At 41.1% G+C, this 16,711-nt stretch overlaps 1 protein-coding gene across 2 annotated transcripts in view; it reads left to right on the forward strand.

Moving 5' to 3' along the window:
- The window catches only part of LOC139413511 (S-adenosylhomocysteine hydrolase-like protein 1), a 61,922-nt gene that overhangs the window by 19,371 nt on the left and 25,840 nt on the right, over positions 1-16,711 (forward strand). For both annotated transcript variants that reach the window (XM_071160994.1, XM_071160995.1), the window contains exons 2-4: positions 12,300-12,411; positions 12,507-12,650; positions 16,054-16,154. In XM_071160994.1, the coding sequence (XP_071017095.1) occupies positions 12,300-12,411; positions 12,507-12,650; positions 16,054-16,154 (357 nt within the window). The remainder of the gene's footprint in view (positions 1-12,299; positions 12,412-12,506; positions 12,651-16,053; positions 16,155-16,711) is intronic.

Consider the following 16,711-nt stretch of genomic DNA (forward strand, 5'->3'; position numbering starts at 1 on the left):
GCGAATGCAGTAAGCCAAGGTAAGTTGCTAGCTAGCATTAAACTTATCTTATAAAAAAACAATCAATCATAATCACTAGTTAACTACACATGGTTGATGATATTACTAGATATTATCTAGCGTGTCCTGCGTTGCATATAATCTGCATACAAGCATACTTTGATACTTGTATCTGACTGAGCGGTGGTAGGCAGAAGCAGGCACGTAAACATTCATTCAAACAGCACTTTTGTGCGTTTTGACAGCGCCTCTTCGTTGTGCGTCAAGCTTTGCGCTGTTTATGACTTCAAGCTTATCAACTCCCGAGATGAGGCTCGTGTAACCAAAGTGAAATGGCTAGCTGGTTAGCACGCGCTAATTGCCGTTAGTTTGCTGGTTCATGCCCAGGGAGGAGCGAGGAGAGGGACGGAAGCTATACTGTTACACTGGCAATACTAAAGTGCCTATAAGAACATCCAATAGTCAAATCAAATGTATTTGTCTCATACACATGGTTAGCAGATGCGAGTGTAGAGAAATGCTTGTGTTTCTAGTTCCGACAATGCAGTAATAACCAACGAGTAATCTAACCTAACTATTCCAAAACTACTATCTTATACACACACACACACAAGTGTAAAGGGATGAAGAATATGTACATAAAGATATATGAATGAGTGATGGTACAGAACGGCATAGGCAAGATGCAGTAGATGGTATCGAGTACAGTATATACATATGAGATGAGTAATGTAGGGTATGTAAACATTATATTAAGTGGCATTGTTTAAAGTGGCTAGTGATACATTTTTTTTACATCAATTTCCATTATTAAAGTGGCTGGAGTTGAGTCAGTATGTTGGCAGCAGCCACTCAATGTTAGTGATGGCTGTTTAACAGTCTGATGGCCTTGAGATGGAAGCTGTTTTTCAGTCTCTCGGTCCCTGCTTTGATGCACCTGTACTGACCTCGCCTTCTGGATGATAGTGGGGTGAACAGGCAGTGGCTCGGGTGGTTGTTGTCCTTGATGATCTTTACGGCCTTCCTGTGACATCGGGTGGTGTGGGTGTCCTGGAGGGCAGGTAGTTTGCCCCCGGTGATGCGTTGTGCAGACCTCACTACCCTCTGGAGAGCCTTACGGTTGTGGGTGGAGCAGTTGCCGTACCAGGCGGTGATACAGCCCGACAGGATGCTCTCGATTGTGCATCTGTAGAAGTTTGAGTGCTCTTGGTGACAATCCAAATGTATTCAGGCTCCTGAGGTTGAAGTGGCGCTGCTGCGCCTTCTTCACGATGCTGTCTGTGTGGGTGGACCAATTCAGTTTGTCCGTGATGTGTACGCCGAGGAACTTAAAACTTACTACCCTCTCCATTACTGTCCTGTCGATGTGGATAGGGGGGTGCTCCCTCTGCTGTTTCTTGAAGTCCACAATCATCTCCTTTGTTTTGTTGACATTGAGTGTGAGGTTATTTTCCTGACACCACACTCCGAGGGCCCTCACCTCCTCCCTGTAGGCCGTCTAGTCGTTGTTGGTAATCAAGCCTACCACTGTAGTGTCGTCCGCAAACTTGATGATTGAGTTGGAGGTGTGCGTGGCCACGCAGTCGTGGGTGAACAGGGAGTACAGGAGAGGGCTCAGAACGCACCCTAGTGGGGCCCCAGTGTTGAGGATCAGCGGGGTGGAGATGTTGTTACCTACCCTCACCACCTGGTGGCAGCCCGTCAGGAAGTCCAGTACCCAGTTGCACAGGGTGGGGTCGAGACCCAGGGTCTCGAGCTTGATGACGAGTTTGGAGGGTACTATGGTGTTAAATGCTGAGCTGTCGTCGATGAACAGCATTCTCACATAGGTATTCCTCTTGTCCAGATGGGTTAGGGCAGTGTGGTTGAGATTGCATCGTCTGTGGACCTATTTGGGCGGTAAACAAATTGGAGCGGGTCTAGGGTGTCAGGTAAGGTGGAGGTGATATGGTCCTTGACTAGTCTCTCAAAGCACTTCATGATGACGGAAGTGAGTGCTACGGGGCGGTAGTCGTTTAGCTCAGTTACCTTAGCTTTCTTGGGAACAGGGACAATGGTGGCCCTCTTGAAGCATGTGGGAACAGCAGACTCGGATAAGGATTGATTGAATATGTCCGTAAACACACGAGCCAGCTGGGGGGGAAAATATACGGCTGTGATTATAATCAAAGATAATTGCCTTGGTAGATAATGCGGACGACATTTGATTGTGAGGAATTCTAAGTCAGGTGAACAGAAGGACTTAGTCAAAGGTTAATGAAATACAAATGGTATAGAGGGAAATAGTCCTATAATAACTACAACCTAAAACGTCTTACCTGGGAATATTGAAGACTCATGTTAAAAGGAACCACCAGCTTTCATATGTTCTCATGTTCTGAGCAAGGAACTGAAACGTTAGCTTTCTTACATAGCAACATATTGCACTTTTACTTTATTCTCCAACACTTTGTTTTTGCATTATTTAGACCAAATTGAACATGTTTCATTATTTACTTGAGGCTAAATTGATTTTATTGATGTATTATATTAAGTTAAAATAAGTGTTCATTCAGTATTGTTGTAATTGTCATTCTTACAAATACGTTTTTTTTTTAATTCGGCCGATCAATCGGTATCGGCTTTTTTGGTCCTCCAATAATCGGTATCGGCGTTGAAAAATCATAATCGGTCAACTTCTAATCCACACCACAGCTCAGTATTTCAAGCCTCAGCAAAAGTGAGTCGTCACTTCACTAAAGATGGCTAAAGATGGCTTTTGACCTCGAGTGACGACACTTCTCAATGAACTGACACATCTCAGTGAACTGACGTCTGTTGGCTAACACACATAAAACGTATATTTTGGATTCTGCATTAAAAATAAAGCTCAACATTTCAGGATAGTATTATCCTGATGTGTGTAAATGTATTTAGGCTATACTACACACTCTCTAGGCCACAAACGCATACCTGATTCAACTCCAAAACCACAACACAGTGGTTTTTCTGAGAAGGCATTCAAAATTCAAGTGCTCTCTTAGAAGTGAACAGAGTCCTTATGATATCACAAAGCTTAATGTGAATATATCCCCTTGCATACATATCCATTCACAATTTATGAATTTAGACTACTTTTACATGAAAAGTAATATACCAAAACCAATTATCTCATCAAGTTGCAATACAATGTTTTGTCTTATGCCTCAGTATGTTTGTTTCATCACAGCTCTGATCACACATACTGTAGCTTTGAATTAGTTACAAACCACTATTATAGGTATCGGGTGATTTCTTGCGACCAGATCTTTACATTTTTTGATCCAGGTTTCAAGTGAATTGAAGTTAGGGGATGTCTAAATTAGGGCTGTCCCCAACTAAAAACAATCTTTGTCGACCAAGAGTCGTCTGTTCTTTCGACCAATTTTAAAACGTGTATTTTTCCATAAATAGACACACCCTATGTGTTTTAATCAAATCAGCTATATGCACTGAGCTTGTCTGATGCTACAAGCACACTGTTTAATGGAATAATTAAGACACAAAAATTACTAGAGGGAGTCAGACCGCAGTTGATATGATTGTGCCGGGCCTGGCTCAGACTTGCTGCGCTGTGTTAAAAAAAATGACAGTGAATGACTGACTGTTGTCTCCCTCTCCTCCCTGCTGCAGCGACCACCACAGAACATTAACAGTATCTATCGCTCTGTCCATGTTGCTGAAGCTGCAACATAATTACAGCCATTTCTGACAAAGGTTCTGTTACCGAAATCCCTCATTTGTTTTGGAAATACATTCCCTATTCCCTCAACCCTTGTTCTCTTTACATGACACGTATGCATTGCATGCACATGATCAATAGGGCCTGACCTATAGCATATAATAATCACATCAATAAATTGGTTATATCAAACTTCGAACACCGTAAAAGCCAAATGGATGCAGAGGACATGACAAATAAACTTGAAATTAGGGAATGTTTACTAGTTGCACAGGAGGTAAAGAAGTTGTCAGATGTGTGGAAAAAATTAGACTAGACAAATAAATTAAGGAGCAAGCGCTGCGTGCATATTTTGTGTGCCAAACAGGTGCTGTTAGATTCCAATATCATTTTCTGACCATTTGGAACAATGTAAACAACACAAAATAAATTATAAACGTATCAAAGTTTTTTTTAAAGCCTTTATTACAGCAAAGACGAAAAAGTCACATTCATTTGTGTATACAATTTCCGAAATGGAACGGTTAATTTATTGTTTAGGCTAATTATTCAAGGCTTGCTTTATTTTATTATAAAGCTGAAATGCTTGATTGCACTTCAAATCATGATTTAAAAAAAAATTCACCTATATTTAACCAGGTAGGCCAGTTGAGAACAAGTTCTCATTTACAACTGCGACCTGGCCAAGATAAAGCAAAGCAGTGCGACACAAACAACCACACAGAGTTACACATGGAATAAACAAACGTACAGTCTATAGCACAATAGAAAAGTATATTTACAGTGTGTGCAAATGAGGTAAGATTAGGGAGATAAATAAATAGGGAGAGCAATAAATAGGCCAAAGTGGCGAAATAATTACAATTTCGCAAATAAACACTGGAGTGATAGATGTACAGAAGATGAATGTGCTAGTAGAGATACTGGGGTGCAAAGGATCAAAAATAAATAACAATATGGGGATGAGGTAGTTGGGTGGGTTATTTACTTGAGTTTGACCGATTATGATTTTTCAACGCCAATACCGATTTATAGGAGGACCAAAAAAAGCTGATACCTAATTAATCGTCCGATTTAAAAATGTTTTTAAAAAAAAAGAAAAAATATGTCATTATTACATAAATATATAAAATAAATACAATTAGAACAATACTGAATGAACACTTATTTTAACTTAATATAATACATCAATAAAATCAATTTAGCCACAAATAAATAATGACATGTTCAATTTGGTTTAAATAATGCATAAACAAAGTGTTGGAGAAGAAAGTAAAAGTGCAATGTGTGCCATGTAAGAAAGCTAACGTTTCAGTTCCTTGCTCAAACCACATGAAAGCTGGTGGTTCCTTTTATAAACATGAGTCTTCAATATTCCAAGGTAAGAAGTTTTAGGTTGTAGTTATTATAGGAATATTTATCTCTATACCATTTGTATTTCATATACATATATATTGACTATTGGATGTTCAAATAGGTACTTTAGTATTGCCAGCCTAATCTCGGGAGTTGATAGGCTTGAAATCATAAACAGTGCAATGCTTGAAGCACAGCGAAGAGCTGCTGGCAAAAGCACAAAAGTGCTGTTTGAATGAATGCTTACGAGCCTGCTGCTGCCTACCATCGCTCAGTCCGACTGCTCTATCAAATATCAAACCATAGACTTAATTATAACATAATAACACAAAGAAATGCGAGCCTTAGGTCATTAATATGGTCAAATCTGGAAACTATTTTTTCGAAAACAAAACATTTATTCTTTCAGTGAAATATGGAACTGTTCCTTATTTTATCTAACGGGTGGCATCCATAAGTCTAAATATTCCTGTCACATTGCACAACCTTCAATGTTATGTCATAATTACGTAAAATTCTGACAAATTAGTTCGCAACGAGCCAGGCGGCCCAAACTGTTGCATATACCCTGACTCTGCGTGCAATGAACGCAAGAAGTGACACAATTTCCCTAGTTTAATATTGCCTGCTAACCTGGATTTCTTTTAACTAAATATGCAGGTTTAAAAAAATCTATACTTCTGTGTATTGATTTTAAGAAAGGCATTGATGTTTATGGTTCGGTACATTCGTGCAACGATTGGGCTTTTTTTCTCAAATGCGCTTTTGTTAAAACATCCCTCGTTTGGCAAAGTTGGCTGTCTTTGTTAGGAAGAAATAGTCTTCACAGTTCGCAACAAGCCAGGCGGCCCAAACTGATGCATATACCCTGACTCTGTTGCACAGAACGCAAGAGAAGTGACATAATGTTAGCAGCCAAAATTAACTAAATATGCAGGTTTAAAAATATATACTTGTGTATTGATTTTAAGAAATGCATTGATGTTCATGGTTAGGTACACATTGGTGCAACGACGGTGCTTTTTTTCGCGAATGCGCTTGTTGAATCACCCGTTTGGCAAAGTAGGCTATAATTCAAAGATAAATTAACAGGCACCGTATTGATTATATGCAACGCAGGACACGCTAGATAAACTAGTAATATCATCAACAATGTGTAGTTAACTAGTGATTATGTTTGATTGTTTTTTATAAGATACGTTTAATGCTAGCTTGCACCTTAACTTGGCTCCTTGCTGCACTCACAAAACAGGTAGTCGGCCTGTCACGCAGTCTCCTTGTGGAGTGCAATGTAATCGGCCATGATCGGTGTTCAAAAATGGCAATTAATTGTTATTATTATGAAAACTTTACAGATAGGCTATGCACAGCTGCAATGATCTGTAAGCTGCTCTGACAGTGGATGCTTAAAGTTAGTGAGGGAGATATGAGTCTCCAGCTTCAGCTAATGACTCATATGCTGTGTGATGACATGAACAAATTACAGTAGCCTATATAAGTATTGAAATACAGGCCTAAGTAAGTTGTGGTATTAAGACTAAACAGGATGTGCTCTTAGGCCTACAGCTCAGTAGTGGTTATACAAGGCTGCTATACTAAGCCTACAAATGATAATGACATCAATTATTATTATAATGATGATCATAATAATAATAACAATGATATCAAGAAAATGTATTATAAATATAATTTTTCTGGGAATTTGGAACAGTGTAAATAATACCAGAGCCTTTATTACAGCAAAGCAAAGATTTAAAAACAGCCGAATTTGTGAAATTGTTTATCCAACATGTTGTGGTTGCGTGAGACTTGGTGCTCACGGAATCAGAAGGCAATTAAACAAACACTCAAACAGGCAATATAAACAGAATCTGTCTTATCTCTGTAGATATACACTACCTGTCAAAGGTTTTAGAACACCTACTCGTTCAAGGGTTATCTTAATTTTGACTATTTTCTACATTGTAGAGTAATAGGGAAGACATCAAAACTATGGAATCATGTAGTAACCAAAAAAGTGTTAAACAAATTTTTATATTTTAGATTCTTCAAATAACCACCCTTTGCCTTTATGACAGCTTTGCACTCTCTTGGCATTCTCTCAACCAGCCTCACGTGGAATGCTTTTCCAATAGTCTTGAAGGAATTCCCACATATGCTTTTTAAAATGTAACCTTTATTTAACCAGGTAGGCAAGTTGAGAACAAGTTCTCATTTACAATTGCGACCTGGCCAAGATAAAGCAAAGCAGTTCAACACATACAACAGAGTAAAACAAACATACAGTCAATAATACAGTAGAAAAATAAGTCTATATACGATGTGAGCAAATGAGGTGAGATAAGGGATGTAAAGGCAAAAAAAACACTGCATCCAATTTATTGAGTAGGGTATTGGAGACTATTTTGTAAATGACATCGCCGAAGTCGAGGATCGGTAGGATGGTCAGTTTTACGAGGGTATGTTTGGCAGCATGAGTGAAGGATGCTTTGTTGCGAAATAGGAAGCCAATTCTAGATTTAACTTTGGATTGGAGATGTTTAATTTGAGTCTGGAAGGAGAGTTTACAGTCTAACCAGACACCTAGGTATTTGTAGTTGTCCACGTATTCTAAGTCAGAACCGTCCAGAGTAGTGATGCTGGACTGGTGGGCGGGCAGGTGCAGGCTGCGATCGGTTGAAGAGCATGCATTTAGTTTTACTTGTATTTAAGAGCAGTTGGAGGCCACGGAAGGAGAGTTGTATGGCATTGAAGCTCGCCTGGAGGGTTGTTAACACAGTGTCCAAAGAAGGGCCAGAAGTATACAGAATGGTGTCGTCTGCGTAGAGGTGGATCAGACACACCAGCAGGAAGGGCGACATCATTGATGTATACAGAGAAGAGTGTCGGCCCAAGATTTGAACCCTGTGGCACCCCCATAGACTGCCAGAGACCCGGACAACAGGCCCTCCGATTTGACACACTGAACTCAATCTGAGAAGTAGTTGGTGAACCAGGCGAGGCAATCATTTGAGAAACCAAGGCTATCGACTCTGCCGATGAGGATGTGGTGATTGACAGAGTCGAAAGCCTTGGCCAGGTCAATGAATACGGCTGCACAGTATTGTTTGATATCGATGGCGGTTAAGATATCGTTTAAGACCTTGAGCGTGGCTGAGGTGCACCCATGACCAGCTCTGAAACGGAGAAGGTGTGGTGGGATTCGAAATGGTCGGTAATCTGTTTGTTGACTTGGCTTTCGAAGACCTTAGGAAGACAGGGTAGGATAGATATAGGTTTGTAGCAGTTTGGGTCATGAGTGTCCCCTGCTTTGAAGAGGGGGATGACCGCAGCTGCTTTCCATTCTTTGGTAATCTCAGACGACACGAAAGAGGTTGAACAGGCAAGTAATAGGGGTTGCAACAATTTCGGCAGATAGTTTTAGAAGGAAAGGTTCCAGATTGTCTAGCCCGGCTGATTTGTAGGGGTCCAGATTTTGCATCTCTTTCAGAACATCAGCTGACTGGATTTGGGAGAAGGAGAAATGTGGAAGGCTTGGGCGAGTTGCTGTGGGGAGTGCAGTGCTGTTGACCAGGGTAGGGGTAGCCAGGTGGAAAGCATGGCCAGCCATAGAAAAATGCTTATTGAAATTCTCAATTATAGTGGATTTATCGGTGGTGACAGAGTTTCCTGTCCTCAGTGCAGTGGGCAGCTGGGAGGAGGTGTTCTTATTCTCCATGGACTTTACAGTGTCCCAGAACATTTTTGAGTTTGCATTGCAGGAAGCAAATTTCTGCTTGAAATAGCTAGCCTTGGCTTTTCTAACTGCCTGTGTATATTGGTTTTTAACTTCCCTGAAAAGTTGCATATCACGGGGGCTGTTCGATGCTAAATCAGAACGCCATAGGATGTTTTTGTGTTGGTTAAGGGCAGTCAGGTCTGGAGAGAACCAAGGGCTTTATCTGTTCCTGGTTCTAAATTTCTTGAATGGGACATGCTTATTTAAGATGGTGAGGAAGGCATTTAAAATAAATAACCAGGCATCCTCTACTGACGGGATGAGGTCAAATTCCTTCCAGGATCCTTCCAAGTGTTTCAGGGAGCGTTTGACAGTGATGAGTGAAGGTCGCTTGACCGCTGACTCATTACGGATGCAGGCAATGAGGCAGTGATCACTGAGATCTTGGTTGAAAACAGCAGAGGTGTATTTAAAGGGCAAGTTGGTTAGGATGATATCTATGAGGGTGCCCGTGTTTACTGCTTTGGGGTGGTACCTGGTAGGTTCATTGATAATTTGTGTAAGATTGAGGGCATCAAGCTTAGATTGTAGGATGGCTGGGGTGTTAAGCATGTTCCAGTTTAAGTCACCTAGCAGCACGAGCTCTGAAGATAGATGGGGGCAATCAGTTCACATATAGTGTCCAGAGCACAGCTTGGGGCAGAGGGTGGTCTATGGCAGGCGGCAACGGTGAGAGACTTGTTTTCAGAGAGTTGTATTTTTAAAAGTAGAAGTTCAAATTGTTTTGGTACAGACCTGGATAGTAGGACAGAACTCTGCAGGTCATCTCTGCAGTAGATTGCAACACCGCCCCCTTTGGCCGTTCTATTTTGTCTGAAAATGTTGTCGTTTGGGATGGAGATTTCAGAGTGTTTGGTCTTCCTAAGCCAGAATTCAGACACAGCTAGGACATCCGGGTTGGCAGTGTGCTACAGCAGTGAATAAAACAAACTTAGGGAGGAGGCTTCTAATGTTAACATGCATGAAACCAAGGCTATTACGGTTACAGAAGTCATCAAAAGAGAGCGTGGGGAATAGGAGTGGAGCTAGGCACTGCAGGGCCTGGATTCACCTCTACGCACCCCATGCGTTTTTGTCGGTAGATTAGTGGGGTTCCGTGTGGTAGAGGGGACCAATCCAATTGGCAAAATAGATATAGTTGTAGTGACCCAGATAGCAGCCTATAAGATAGCTAACGATTATCGGGTCGCAGATGGGCGTTCAGTTAACGTCGCGACAGAGGGGCCAGTTGGATAACTCCCCTGGGCAGATAACGTCGGTTGTCCAGTCGTGAAGGCCCGGTGGGGCTCCGTGTCGGCAGTAAAACGTGTCCGGATAGTTGATTGTAGCCCAGGAGTGGCTGATGGAACTCTTCAGCTGGCTAGCTCCGGAATAATTGATGTTTGCTCCGGGACTGACATTTTTTTTATTTTTTTTTAAATAAAAAGATATGAGAAGAAAAATATATTTACACCTACATATATATATATATATATATATATACACACACACACACACACACACACACACACACACACACACACACACACGGGACACACACACGGGACAAGACGAGGACAAAGGACGTCTGACTGCTGTGCCATCTTGGGTCATAGTCTCTCTCTCTCTATCTATCTCTATCGGCTGCTTTTCCTTCACGCTGCACTCCGACTCATCCCAAACCATCTCAATTGGGTAGAGTTTGGGTGATTTGTGGAGGCCAGGTCATCTGATGCAGCACTCATCACTCTCCTTTTTTAAATAGCCCTTACACAGCCTGGAGGCATGTTGGGTCATTGTCCTGTTGAAAAACAAATGATAGTCCCACTAAGCACAAACCAGATGGGATGGCGTATTGCTGCAGAATGCTGTGGTAGCCATGCTGGTTAATTGTGCCTTGAATTCTAAATATATCACAGACCGTGTCATCAGCAAAGCACCCCCACACCATACCACCTCCTCCTCCATGCTTTACGGTTGGAAATACACATGCGGAGATCATCTCTTCACCCGCAACGCATCTCACAAAGACACGGCGGTTGGAAACAAAAATCTCAAATTTGAACTCCAGACCAAAGGACAAATTTCTACTGGTTTAATGTCCATTTGCTCGTGTTTCTTGGCCCAAACACGTCTTCTTATTAGTGGTGACCTTTAGTAGTGGTTTCTTTGTAGCAATTCGACCATAAAGGCCTGATTCACGCAGTCTGCTCTGAACAGTTGATGTTGAGATGTCTGTTACTTGAACTCTGAAACAATTATTTGGGCTGCAATTTCTGAGGCTAATAACGCTAATGAACTTATCCTCTGCAGCAGAGGTGACTCTGGGTCTTCCTTTCCTGTGGCGGTCGTCATGAGAGCCAGTTTAATCTTAGCGCTTGATGGTTTTTGCGACTGCACTTGAAGAAACTTTAAAAGTTCTTGAAATGTTCCGGATTGACCGACCTTCATGTCTTAAAGTAATGATTGGCTGTCGTTTCTCTTTGCTTATTTGAGCTGTTCTTGCCATAATTTGGATTTAGCCCTATTTGGGAAAAGACCATCTTCTGTATACCACCCCTACCTTGCCACAACACAACTTTCTGGCTCAAATGCATTAGGGAAAGAAATTCTGCAAATTAACTTTAAGAATGCACACCTGTTAATTGAAATGCATTCCAGGTGACTACCTCATGAAGCTGGTTGAGAGAATCCCAAGTGTGCAAAGCTGTCATCAAGGCAAAGGGTGGCTATTTGAAGAATCTAAAATATATATTGATTTCGTTTGACTTTTTTGGTTACTACATGATTACATATGTGTTATTTCATAGTTTTGATGTCTTCAATAACATTCTACAATGTATGAAATAGTGAAAAATATAGAAAAACCCTTGAATGAGTAGGTGTTCTAAAACTTTTGACAGGTACTGTATGTGGATTATTTATAAAGCCAGGCACATTTAACAGTTTGGCTATTGATTCTAGACCTAATTAAGTTGGTGTTACCTCACTTTTCTTAGGCAATAAGGCAAGGGCTGTTTCTCGTCTCCTTATTCTGCTGCCTCTGCCGCGTTGTTCTCAACACCAATATGCTGTTTACCTTTGTTATTATGCACATAGCAACATGGTCTAGGAAAAGGCGCCAATTCAACAGCACGCTGATGTGTTTCAGAACCATGGACAGCGACGACTATCCAACGCGGCAGAAAACACATATGTTATAAAATAATATTTTTATTAGTGTTGCACTATAGTTCTTACGTCATATAACAAATGAATTGCTGTAGTGCGTGCCATCCCCACTTCCTCCACAATGGATTAGTCTACTTAGACAGGCATGAATCAGACTGGTGTCTTGTACACCATGAATTATAATTATTTGAATTTTTTTGCTACTGCTCGACTAACAATATCTCGGTCAACCAATAGCCTATCGGCCAAACAATCGACCAGTAGATAAAATGGGGTCGGCCCCATTCTAAATTGTACCCTCTTTTGCACCTTCAGCAAATCCAGTTTGTGGAAGACAAGCAGGAGTTCAGCAGGTTCCCTACCAAGGCTGGCCGACGCTCGCTGTCTCGATCCATCTCTCAGTCATCCACGGACAGCTACAGCTCCGGTACTACACAAACAAACACGCATATACATACATAACTATGTATGGATTGCTTGACCCTTTCTTGCTGACTTTCCCTTCTCTGTCTCCTTTCTCAGCTGCGTCCTACACAGACAGCTCTGACGATGAGACTTCACCACGGGACAAAACACAGCTCAACTCCAAGGGCACCAGTGACTTCTGTGTGAAGAACATCAAACAGGCCGAATTTGGTCGTCGTGAGATTGAGATTGCAGAACAAGGTACAGTAACATGACTCAGTAACCTGTCACCTTCACCTCTCACATACAGAACAACACAAGACGATAAGAAGTGATAAACCTAAAAACGTTCCTAGGGGGCTCCAGGTGTAAGGTACTGGTTGTTGGTTATTTAAAGCATGTTCTTGAAATTTGCTGTTTTATGGCATGAATCAATTAGACTAATCAATGGTTGACAGTCTTTGATCATGGGTAATATTAGGACATCTTAATAAAACCACTACTGGCATCAATCAGGATGAAAAGAGCATTTCTGTGAACAACCGACAGTAAAGTATATCTAAATATTGCTCTTGCCAGGACTTTGGGCCTGTTGCTCGGAAATGTACTAGAGTTCCACCCTCCAAGGCCAGGATTGGCCGTGTCAGATTAACCAAGACACTGATTGAAGGGGAGAATCTGGGATAAGAAAATAACAGCTTCTCTCAGTTCTGTGAATGACTGACATCCTCTAGCAGCTAGAGTCTAGCTAGTTATCTATATTAAGCTTGTTATCTTTAGTCAGATTGGTCGAGGTCAATCTGTCTGCAGAAATGGCTTTTGCTCTTAAAGGCTTAATAGATGACTGCTGTGTCGTGTTATTAGGCTTTTCTTTGGTTTTGCTGATCAGTCATTTGAAGTGTAACTCACACAAGTCACATCAGAGAGAGAAAAACATTATGCAGAAAAATCTAAGATTCACTGGTTCTAACTAGGGTTGTGGCGGTCATGAAATGTTGTCAGCTGGTGATTGTCAAGCAAATAACTGCCGGTCTCACGGTAATTGACCTTTAATTACAATTAACACGTTTAGCATCTCTTGGCTTCCACGCATGGCCTGCAAGTCACCGATGCAGACCTTTGGTCTAAAGAAACATGATATGAGGAAAATTTAGTCAATTTCAAAAGAACAGAATAGCAAACTTTGAATTGTCCTTATGTTAGGCCCAGATCTGGCTATGCCATAGCTGTGGGATACACTAGTTCATTTAGCAAACAACATTTGCTTAGAATATAAAGAATCCAATTGAACAAAGCTGAATAAAATAGAAAGGATATTTTCTCCAAGCAATTTCCGAGGGAGTGCGCACATGCGGCTAGTCTGTGTTGAGCGGTTAACAAAGAAACAGGTCATCCTACATGCTTAATTTAGTTAATTATGCAAATGTTGTTGTGATACAAACGTTGGGCTATATGCTTTGATTTTTAATACATTCTAATGCTGCATGATGTGACTCTAATGATGACTTGAAAAAAGCCATGGAAGGCATGGGCTCTGCTTTGTTGATTTTGAAGGATGCACACACTTCATCAGTCTCTCATTCACAATTTGAGAAGCACTTGATAATATGCTCCCCAGGCCTCAATTCCAGCGGCATCCTCCTTGTGTGGCAGTAATGACCCCTAAAAAAGTCCCTGCCTTTTGCGGCCAAAGTGGCCGATGTGCCCTTGGGCTGAATATAATAATTATCATTCCCTTCTCCCGGCAGCCACCTCTCATTCACATGGCTCTCTCAGATATCTCAGTTCTTATAAGCCAATGCCCGTCATTTGATTGGGTCCTTCTCACAGCCATCTCAGCACTGAAGTAGGCTTGAAGTGAAGACAGACACATCGGGGACGCAACTGTGCGCGTCCCTCTTATTGAATTCCGCGGTACCTATTGAAGATGTTAGAAGAACTGTCCATATTTACTTTGACAGCCAACAAGATGAGTAGGCCTAACGAACAGCAAAAGCACTAGCCTATGTCAATCTACTATCCCCCATAGTACAAAAGTTGACCTATTCTATTGGTCAACTTGTCCTTCTGTGTGAGAAATAAATATTCCAAATATACTCTGTTTGATGCGATAGATCCCAAATTAATACAACCATTCTGATCTTTTTTTTTTTTAAAGCAATGAGGCTGATGCAACAATTCAGAACATTTAGCTTAAAATGTTCATAAACTATTAGGTGATTTCTTCAGATTATAAGCGTAGCAATGCGTACAATTAGCGGGAAAACACTGTTCTCAAAAGTAACTGCAAATTTGATTATGCATGTAATGCTTCGTTATAAAGGTGTATTTCTATGGTGAAAATGATCTTCCTGAAACTCACGCGCCGCCTTTGTATGCCAGTTAGGCTCAACACCGGTTTTGAAGCAGATTAATGTGCTTAATTTTTGGAAGTTATTTGCCCATTTTTTGTGATACAAACCTTATCAACAAATATAGGCTTATGGGCTAGGCTACATGAGAAGTGTGACTATATGATTTTAATTTTAAAAAAAAAAATATTTTTTTGCCTTACTGCGCACGCTGGGCATCATTCATAAGTGATGTGTCCACATACTTTTGTGTATAGGTGGGAAATTAGTTTTGATATAGAATGGACCATTATCATGCACCTGTCTCGGGGCAGGGGAAAAACAATAAATGTTATTCATGCACTTAAATATCGAATGGAGGACGCTTTTCCCATGGTTCATTTTCATGCCAGCCAGGTAGGCTGTACTCCTGTGGTAAAGTAAAGCAATGTGCTTAATATTAGGAAAGTTAAAAATAAATATAGTAGGCCTAGCCTATAGAAAGCTAATTGGATCCACCTATTTTTAATAGAGGCCATCAAAACTATTGTCTTCTCCCGCAATTGCATAGCCTATAGAAATGTTGTGCACCATAAGCTTATGGGCTTTCATGAAGTGTTGGATTTTCGATTGTGTTGTCAGAGTGATTAGAGGGACAATAGAGTGCTGAGTACCATGCAGTTAGCAAGCTTGGTAGGCTACTAATGACCAGCAGCATCAGAGCTCGGAGAATCCTAGTTACCGTGACTAAACGATCATGTAGAATTTGACTGAGGTCATGACTCCTGACCACCTGTGTGGTGGTAATACGGTCACCGTAACGGCCCTTGGCCTAACCACTAGTTGACACCTTTGATGAAGCTGACCTTCAGTTTTTGCCATGTAGCAAATTCTTTGTCTAAAGTTCTCATTTTATCATTGCGTTTGATTTCAGACATTACTCCCCAAATAATTTAGATTTGATGTGTTGTCCTTGGCCTAAATGTGTTTTTATGTGCAGCATGGCAGCTGAATCTACACCCCTAACACTGTCAGCACAACTCCAGAGCTTGATATGGAGTGATCATCATTGTCCAATATGCATTGGCAGGTTGCAAAGTCATAGCTTATTTTAGGTTATTTGAATTTTACGGTGCTCAGAAGGTTTTGGTGTAGGAAATTCTTTGAGTCCCTTAATTTTGAGAGAGATTTGTGTGGAAGATGGGAGAGTTGGAAGGGCTTTATATTCAGACCACTTTTCTGTTGATCTACTCTCTGAATGTAGCTAACATGTTTGGAATCTCTTTCTCCATCTCCTTCACTCTCTTTATCACCCCTTCTCTCTTTCTCCACAGATATGTCAGCATTAATCTCCCTCAGGAAGAGAGCCCAGGGAGAGAAGCCACTTGCTGGGGCAAAAATTGTTGGCTGCACTCACATCACTGCCCAGACTGCAGTAAGAAAACTCTGTCTTCTTACCTATCCTAATGTCTCTGCCAAGGCTACAGGAGGACATTTTCCTCCGTATAAAGTAGGATTTGAAGGTCACAGCGTACACAGAGACTTTTGCAGTAACCAAGTTTTGCCCTGTTGTTTACACTAACTTACACTGTCTCCAATACCCAAGCTTTGCTGCAATGAGACACCTCTCCCTCTGACATACCCAAATATCAGTGTGAAGACTCTTCCCCACAGTATCGCTACTACAGAATAAGGTTGTGCGGAATACAGATTTTCATACCTTCATACCGTTCTTCTCTCATCCCGGGATTTACGGTATTACTAGCTTAGTACACAAGGGCGGAAAAATTCTAATTGGGGGTCTATTACCAGAATGCTAACAAAATTAACTAACGAGCGCAATCGAGAGAGAAATGAATTGCAAAGACAGGCAATCCAGCTCCTAAAATTATACATGTATAGATAGGTAGGAGCTACCGAATGTCATTTTTAGTGTGTTTTGACATTTTATAAGAGAATTTGAAAGAGAGACATTGTGCAAATGAACAGTAC

Source organism: Oncorhynchus clarkii, chromosome 7, assembly GCF_045791955.1.
Source record: "Oncorhynchus clarkii lewisi isolate Uvic-CL-2024 chromosome 7, UVic_Ocla_1.0, whole genome shotgun sequence".
Classification (NCBI taxonomy): domain Eukaryota; kingdom Metazoa; phylum Chordata; class Actinopteri; order Salmoniformes; family Salmonidae; genus Oncorhynchus; species Oncorhynchus clarkii.